The 8,899-nt window shown below is 44.1% G+C and overlaps 1 protein-coding gene and 1 long non-coding RNA gene across 2 annotated transcripts; one reads left to right on the top strand and one right to left on the bottom strand.

The window, feature by feature from the left end:
- Positions 1 to 6,066: 6,066 nt before the first annotated feature.
- Positions 6,067 to 6,858, top strand: LOC149501052 (uncharacterized). Its single transcript, XR_016324435.1, has 2 exons — positions 6,067 to 6,118; positions 6,729 to 6,858. It is a non-coding gene; the product is annotated as an uncharacterized LOC149501052 (long non-coding RNA).
- A 358-nt stretch (positions 6,859 to 7,216) lies between these two features.
- LOC149501051 (retrovirus-related Pol polyprotein from type-1 retrotransposable element R1) lies at positions 7,217 to 8,173 on the bottom strand. The gene has a single exon (XM_089734437.1). It carries the CDS (start codon positions 8,171 to 8,173, stop codon positions 7,217 to 7,219), a length of 957 nt encoding a protein of 318 aa, XP_089590563.1.
- Positions 8,174 to 8,899: the final 726 nt, after the last annotated feature.

Genomic DNA, 8,899 nt, shown 5'->3' with positions numbered 1-8,899 from the left:
TTCGACATCGTCTTGGTTAACCAAGCGGGTGACCCCTATTCCAGTACACTCTGCAGGATGTGGCATCTCGGTCGCTGACGTCATCTTCTCCACCTCACGGCCACGCAGTTCCGGAACTGGTGAGCCCTTCCTGGCTTCGTACAATGCAGCCACCTCTCGCACTCTGAGATCGAGGGGGAGCGTACCCGCCAAGATGAGCGCTGAGTGGAGGGAGACTGTGCGATATGCTCTGCAGATCTTCTGCGCTATTCCTCTCTGCACAACTCCCAGCTGTTTCTGGGTACCCAGCTTGTTTGCCGCGGGTGCCCATACGCTGGCCGCATATAGGATAACAGGCTCTATGACGGCTGTATAAATTGTACGTATCACATCTGGGTGGAGCCCCCAGCTGGCCCTGGCGGCCCTGGATAGCTTTTTATAAATATTTATGGCCTTGCGGCAGACATTCGAGACGTGGCTGTTGAAAGTCAGCTTATCGTCAACGGTGACACCCAGTATTTTTATTTCTTTAGCCATTTCGATGCTGACTCCCCCCATGCTCAGTCTTGGGGTGTCGTACTTAAGCTTCCTTGTTATGGTAATGGCGTTGGTCTTGTGTGCCGCGAATTTAAGCTTGTTTCTGAAGCCCCACTCCTGAGCATGCCCAAGTGCAGCATTAGCTTTCATTTCTATCTCTAATGCAGTGTCTCCATCGACCACAAGCACGACATCATCCGCGAATGCTTGGCAGTAATCCCCTCTCCGTTCGAAGCTGCTTAACAGTGGATCTATCAGCAGGTTCCACAGAATGGGTCCCGCCACGGATCCCTGTACGCAGCCTTTACTGGTTTTCAGACTGTGTGTTTCTCCAGCATATCTCACGGAGACCTGCCTGTCCTTTAGGTAACTGGCCATTACCCGCCTTAAGCCGATCGGGCACTGTACTTCCGCCAGACGCACCCGAATTGCAGGCCACCAGGCATTGTCGAAGGCTCCCTCTATATCGAGCGATATCAACGTTACAATTTTCTTTCTATCAATTTTGTTACGGATATGTTGGATGAGTGTATAGAGGGAGTCTTCGGTACCCCGTTGCGGCATGAACCCGTATTGGCACGCACTAATTCTCGGTATCAGGTGATGTTTCAGCCGAGCAACCAGCATCTTTTCGTAGATTTTTCCAAGGATCGGGAGTAGTCCGATTGGCCTGTATGACTTGGGGTTGGTGTAATTGTCCTTCCCGGGCTTCCTTAGAACTATGACTGTGGCCTTTTTCCATATTTTCGGGAAGTAGTTCTGTTCCAGGCATTTATTAAGTAGGTTGAGGAATACCTCTGGGCTGCTTTTGATAGCCTGACAACAGATATCTGCCGTAAGGCCGTCTGCCCCTGGTGCCTTCTTAGAGCTGAAGGACTCGCTCGCCCGTTCTATTTCTTCCATTGTGAATGCTGGTTCGCAAAGTTCATTTTGTTCGCCATCATCCACCCTGGAAGCCTTTTGCCGGATACTGCTATGGTGTTCGTCGTCGTTGCTGATCGAGTCTTCTGGATAAAAAGTCTCTGCCAGCAACTCGACGGACTCTTGTGCGGTCAGTGTTTTCCCATCCTTTTGCAGGAGCGAATCCTCAACTCTTTTTGTCACTCTCCCTATTACCCTGTAGATCCCTTCCCATATTCCTTCCTTGTCTTGTTTCTTACAGAATTCTTTCCAGCTTTCAGTTTGTGCTTTGGCTGCTCTGATCTCATATTCTTGTTTTGTTTGCAGGTACTCTTCAACTACCCTCGTTCGCCGTACGTGAGCTGCACATCGAATCCTGCGTTTCTTGGTGGCAACGTTTCGCTTCATCTCTTCGAGCTCTTTGGACCACCACGGTAAGGTAAAATACTCTTTCTTTATCTTTTTTGCTATGGTCAAGTTGCATATTTCTGTTATTACTTCTGTTATTTTGTTTACTATATATTCAATTTGGTCTATTGTATGTATTGATTCTATTTCTGTTCCTGTTATTTGGTTGTTTTGCAAGGATTGTCTGAGTTTCTCACAAAACTCAGGCCAATTTGCTTTTTTGGTGTTAAATAGTCTAGTCGTCCTTTCAATTCTAATTCCTTTGGATTTTTCTAAATAGATATTGAAGAGTATTCCGTTGTGGTCGGAGCTCGTGAGGCCCTCTTCGATTTTCCAGTCGTCCACCAAGTCCAGAACTTCGATGGTGCATGCAGTGATGTCTACGTAGCTGCTGTAACGTTTGCCACCTCTTACTGTGTCGAACGTCGGGATTTTCCCTGTGTTCAGCACGGCGAAGTTCATTTCAGTAAGGGCACTCTGCAGGTCCTCCCCCTTGTGGTCAGTGACCGGACTTCCCCACCACGTGCTCTTGGCGTTTGTATCGCCTCCGATTATCCAGCCGCCAGGACCTATCTCTTCTCTTATTCTGGAAAGCTGTGCCATATAGGGCTCTACTGGTTGGTCAGGTTCAAAATAAAAGGAAATAGCTGTGATCTTCCATGCACTGGTGTTGATCCCCACTACCACGATGTTGTTGGTAGTGAGTTCTGGGTATTGTGTGACGTTTAATTCGTTGTCGAATACGACTATTGCCGATTTCACCACACCCTCTGCTTCACCTGTCCCTTGGAAGATCCGCATCCCTGCATGACCTTTCATTATCCTGTCTCCACCTATATAGGGCTCCTGCAGTAGAGCTATATCAATTTTACGCTTCACTGCTTCCATGAACAGCTCGTTTGTGGCCAATCTTTTTCTCTGCAAATTTGCTTGCACCACTTGATAGAATGTCCGCTGATTTTGGGGGCCTTTAGCACTGATGGTAGGCTATGGTCGATCTTGCTATTTTGTCCCACCTCTGTCGTGTCGGGCACGCATGGTCAAACGCGTTATGTTCGGTGTCTTCTAGGTTTGCCTTTGTGCAGTTATAGCACTTGGGCGGCACGGCCTTTGAAAGCCACTCCACACACTCGGCTCTTAGGTGAGGACCTCCGCAGTGGCTGCAGAGGTCGGCAAGCTCAGCACAAAAGCGCTTGCCGTGCCCAAAACCCAGGCAGCGGGTGCACTGTACGAGCGGGGATTGGTCCTCTATCCTGATACGCTGCAGGTCAATATGTACGTACCCTCTGCTCATCGCTCTTTGATAGATGGTCGGCGAGACACTAATTATTATATGACCAGTATGAGGGTTTCTTGATTTTTTCTTGTATTTTATTTCCATACGGTCTTCCCTTTCGTCGAGACCCTGAAAAACATCCTTATTCTGGTTCCTCATTGCCTTGTGTATGTCCTCGTCTGTATTTATATTTAATACATTTTTGAGGATGAGGAGTGGATCTTTATTTTTCACCGTCTCGACATTTAGGTTTACTCCGTCTCTCACCAGCTTGTTTTTTAGTTTTTCTCTGTCTTCTTTCGTACCCAACCCTATTATTATTTTCCTGTCTTTAGCCTTCCTTATTTTTTCCACCCGAATCCATCCTTCCTTAGCGTCTATCGCATTCCTAACCCTACTGAGAACTTCCTCGCCAGTTTCTTTGTCGTCACTGGAGGTGACCACCACTGAGTGCAGCGTGCTTCGCGCAGGGCCTTGCTTTACGCTCATTTCTGCGGTTGGCGTCGCGGTCACGCTGGCATAGGTCAGTGTTGACATCTTCTCCAGGGTCTCCTTCTGTTTTTCCAACGTTTCCCTAAGCTCTACCATTTTTTTAGTGTTCTCCAGCAACAGGTTTGTATGTTCCTCGATTTTAGTCGCCAGTTCATTCGTGTCTGGGCTTAGTGTAAATGTTGTGTCTGAGGTAGACAGTTCCCGCATCACCTCTCGGCTTCCGCTGTTCCTCTCTTTCGATTTTTCTTTTTTGAGTTCGATCTCTGCCTCTTTAACCAGCTGGTATATTCGGTCTAGTGCTCCAGCCACTTCGCTCTTAATATCTGTTTTTAAATTTCGGGAGTTGTTCAGATTCATTTTGCCTTTGACGAGGCAGGCCTTCGCTTCCGCTGTTCTGCTTGCGTAATTTGGTGCTTTTGGGCTCAGTACCTTCCGCAGCGCTGGCTGCTTAGTGTTCTGTGCCGATTTAGATTCTGCTGGTCCTGCCTGCGTCGTTTTGCCCTCTGAGATGCTAGAAGAGTCTTGCTTGGTCCCTTCCCATTCCGATATGCTCTTGCGAACATTGGTTTCAGCGGCTTTTGAAGTGCCAGGTGACTGCACGTGACCTACGTTACCTTTGGCTGGGGTCCTAATGGCATGCATTTTTCGTGTCAAAAGTGTTGTAGCAAAAATTGTAGAAAAATAACAATTTGTCTAATAGGTTTAAAGCGCAAGCCCGAAAAGTTTACCGGGATTTATAATTATTGATCAGGTAATAATGACAATTTTACAATTAAAGTTTGTAAAAGTTTTACAATGTTTCGCCTAGATTGCCTATAGTAAATATAACATAATATTGAAAGTCATCGACTTTGTCGTTTTGTTGTGCTTATTTTGTATATATAATAATAGTTTGAGTCGCAGACTCAGTCGATACTTAACTCTAAGTTTTGTGCTTTGCACGGTCTCTATTTTATTTGCAGAGTTTTTTGCTCTACATAGAGTCTCTACATAAGGTGTTGTGTTTTCTGCACAAGTACATGAAATATACTTTGGAAGGGTCAAGTCTAAGTCAAAAATTTGGTATAGAGCACGGTTTTGGAGTTTGTTTTACCGCTTACGTAGAGCCGCTCTATCATATATTGGCAGGTAGCCCTCCTTGAGCTCTTTACAATGAGCCCAAACTCGGCCCAACTCCGCCCACGAACACCGGAGCTACGGCTGTTCAAAAAATTTTTTGGTATCAATAGAAAATTTTTGGAGAAAAATTTTTTGAGTTAAAACGTTGGTCAGGGTTGTGTCAAGCACCCGGTCGAAAACCCCGCCGCTATAAGCCCACTGGTTGCAAAGATATCTAAATTTAAAAAATTTCAATATGGCGTCCAATATGGCCGCTTAAGTCATGAATTTTTGATTTGTGGTCCGAAACTAGTCGAGTTTGGGCTCGTTTTGGAGGGGCTTCTCTCAGGGTCGCGAATATTTATATAACAATAAAAACCAACTGACCTCCGATTTAATATTTCTAAAAGTAATAAATTTTTTCCTTAAAGTGGTTATAAAAGTACAATTTCGGTCCAATAATTTCAAATTAGGCGTCAAAGTTATGCTAAATTTTTAACTCTACAATAATATTTAAATTAATATGTTCTAGATTTTTTATAATTATTTTTTTAAATGCAGTTGAAAATTTGTAAAATTTTGAAAAATTATTTTCTCCGGAATTTTCTGATAGAAATTTCTGATTTTTTCAACAATGTTGCAGGTATATGTAAGCTTTAATATGACTAAGAAAAAACTATATGTTATAGATCGTTCTAAAAAGATAGAAAATTTCGAATATTTCCGAATTTTCAAAATTCAATAACTTAAAAACGGCTTAACTTTTTTCAGGTCTTGAAACGGTTTTGGGCTTCCCTCGTCTGCCTCCACCAGTAAGTATTTTCAAATTTTCCAAAATGGCCGCCGATCACTGACCACGTGCCACGTGGTTTTTGTTTTTTTCGGTGATTTCTCGGCCGTCTCTGGCCGAAAAATTCCAAATTTGGTATTGGATTGTAGGGTTCAACAAGCCCGTCAGGAAAGCAGTAGAAAAACTGTAGGTCACAGCGATAAAACGCGCGGCGCACGCGGTCAAAGTTTCGGAATTCTGCAATTTCCGAGTTTTTCCACGGAAAATCGTCCAAATTTCACTGCGATCCAAAATAAACTTTCACCAACAGGTTCGCCGCACTTTTCCACAAATTTTGGTGTATCACACTGCAATTTTGGTACACTTTTCACCACTTTCCGGAATTTTTAATGATTTTTCGAGCGTAAATCACTGCGGAGCAACTTGGGACGCGCGTGTTCGCTGCGGAGGGCCACGGCTGACTGGGTCAGGTTAGGTTAGGTTAGGTTAGGTTAGGTTAGGTTAGGTTAGGTTAGGTTAGGTTAGGTTAGGTTAGGTTAGGTTAGGTTAGGTTAGGTTAGGTTAGGTTAGGTTAGGTTAGGTTAGGTTTTTTTTTTTTTTTTTTTTTTTTTTTTTTTTTTTTTTTTTTTTTTTTTTTTGTCACTCTTTTCTCTGCAAGGGTGCAAAGCTTTGAAGGCTGGACATAAGGTCTTTCATTTTTGTTGCTTAGTCTAGGGTCTTCTCAGGCATTCCGTCCTCTATTACCATTCCAGTTCTATCATTTATCCCTCTCCTACTTTCGTTCTTCTCATTCATACTTTAATTCTAATCTTAACTTGGGGTCTAGGATGTTATGGGATGGGCAGTTTACTTTTATTACAATTTCTTAATCTACATAATAATTTACTTACAATTTTTCTTACTGACTATATCTTACGCTATACTTAAGTACTATTTATTTTAACTTCTTCCATTAATGCTACTCTACAATATACTCACGATATTGTGATAACATCATTTCATTCTTTGTTTTTCTTATTCACTACTTTTACTATTTGTACAGCATAATCTATAAACAATTCCTTAGTATACTTTTCAACAATCAATTTACACAAATTTTCCTTATTTACGATTTTGTTTATTTTATTTTCGAGCTCGAACCTCTGCTTCCCAAAAATGGGACAACTGGTCAACAGGTGTTCAACCGTTTCCGGCATGCCAGGTTCACAGGCACACGAGGGGTCCCCCTTACACTTGAGGTTAGGTTAGGTTTTTTTTTTTTTTTTTTTTTTTTTTTTTTTTTTTTTTTTTTTTTTTTTTTTTTTTTTTTTTTTTTTTTTTTTTTTTTTTTTTTTTTTTTTTTTTTTTTTTTTTTTTTTTTTTTTTTTTTTTTTATAGTCACTCTTTTCTCTGCAAGGGTGCAAAGCTTTGAAGGCTGGACATAAGGTCTTTCATTTTTGTTGCTTAGTCTAGGGTCTTCTCAGGCATTCCGTCCTCTATTACCATTCCAGTTCTATCATTTATCCCTCTCCTACTTTCGTTCTTCTCATTCATACTTTAATTCTAATCTTAACTTGGGGTCTAGGATGTTATGGGATGGGCAGTTTACTTTTATTACAATTTCTTAATCTACATAATAATTTACTTACAATTTTTCTTACTGACCATATCTTACGCTATACTTAAGTACTATTTATTTTAACTTCTTCCATTAATGCTACTCTACAATATACTCACGATATTGTGATAACATCATTTCATTCTTTGTTTTTCTTATTCACTACTTTTACTATTTGTACAGCATAATCTATAAACAATTCCTTAGTATACTTTTCAACAATCAATTTACACAAATTTTCCTTATTTACGATTTTGTTTATTTTATTTTCGAGCTCGAACCTCTGCTTCCCAAAAATGGGACAACTGGTCAACAGGTGTTCAACCGTTTCCGGCATGCCAGGTTCACAGGCACACGAGGGGTCCCCCTTACACTTGAACCTAGCCAAGTATTCGGAGAACCCTCCGTGCCCCGTAGTGAACTGGGTAATGTGCCCAGTTATCCTCATCTTTCTTACAGTGCTGTACGCCGCTACTGCATCCGGAAAAAACATTTTAGTGACTGATGCTCTGTCGCTATCCCGATATCGCCTGTTCCATTCGTCAAGCGAACCACTCCGGATGATTCGCTTGACGTATGAAACGGGGCACAGGTCGTAATTTGGGCTCTTTTTCGACAGCAGAGCGGCTTCCTTAGCGAGTTGATCTGCTCGCTCGTTTCCCTCCAATCCCGCGTGTGCCTTAATCCAGTATAAGGCAACGGTCTTATTTTGCAGTGCGCATTGTTTTAACATTTTTCTTATGTCTACGGCTAGTGGATGGAGGGAACCGTGATTTATGACTGTGAGGAGTGCCGCTTTGCTGTCGCTAAAGACTCCAAAAGTAGACCCGTTTCGGAGCTGGGCTTCCTTAACCGCATAGCTCAGAGCCAGGAGTTCGGCCTGATAGACGGTACAGTAGGGTGCGAGAGCAAGCTTGAGGGACCTTATCTCGACCTCACCATCCCAAATGGATAAAGCGGCCCCGACTCGGCCCTCAATCTTGCTCCCGTCCGTGAAAATTCTCACGTCAAGGTGGTTGAGATTGTTGTATTGTTCCTCGTCTACCAGATTGCCAAACTCCAGACTCTGTTGCTCTGCGGGATGAGGGGCATCCATCGCTGATGACATTCGCTCGATCTCTCTGTCCCCAAGCCATGACTGGCATACTCCCTTCTTGGCCTCAAATAGAGAGGCTGCCTCTCGGTTAGGTTAGGTTAGGTTAGGTTAGGTTAGGTTAGGTTAGGTTAGGTTAGGTTAGGTTAGGTTAGGTTAGGTTAGGTTAGGTTAGGTTCCCGGGACCTGGGCGGGCCCCCCGGCGCGCACTTTGCGTGGCCGGGGGCTCCGTCTGTGGGGGAGTTGTGCTGAACTTCCACCGGGCGCGTCCGTAGGTGGCGGATAACGGGATCCTCTGGGCGACATTCCCAGAGGTATCGTCCGATCTTTTTCGTTGCAAGGATTCTTAGGCGTAGGTTCTAGGCTTAGGATTAGACTTAGGTGTAGGATAGCTTAGTTAGGCTTTGCAACGAAAGAGATCGGATGACGCGGACCAAACCAGCACTAGGGGGAGCGGGAGAACTGCGCCCTCCTTCTGGAGAACGCAGCTTCCGCCGGCAGCGGACTGCCGGCGTGCCGTGAGCGGTGGCACTCTGTGCCCTGTTGTCGTAGGAGTGAGCCAGCGTTGCATTTATGCGACTGCTGGCCGCTGGTTGCCATGTCCCCGGCTTCGGCTACAGGGGCACGCCCTCCTGAGGGGGGTACCGGTATACCGGCGTGGCTTCGTGGATTATTGTTCACTCGAGCGTCGGGCGGTGGTCTGTCGTGCTGCTCGTTGCACTCGATGGA

This window comes from Bombyx mandarina, chromosome 17, assembly GCF_030267445.1.
Source record: "Bombyx mandarina strain Sakado chromosome 17, ASM3026744v2".
NCBI lineage: Eukaryota > Metazoa > Arthropoda > Insecta > Lepidoptera > Bombycidae > Bombyx > Bombyx mandarina.
Note: the sequence above shows the minus strand (reverse complement) of the source record. Positions and strands in the feature narration are given on the sequence as shown.

Excerpts from the sequence above, each read along its gene's own strand:
- LOC149501051 (XM_089734437.1), bottom strand. The coding sequence starts at position 8,173 with ATGGATGCCCCTCATCCCGCAGAGCAACAGAGTCTGGAGTTTGGCAAT.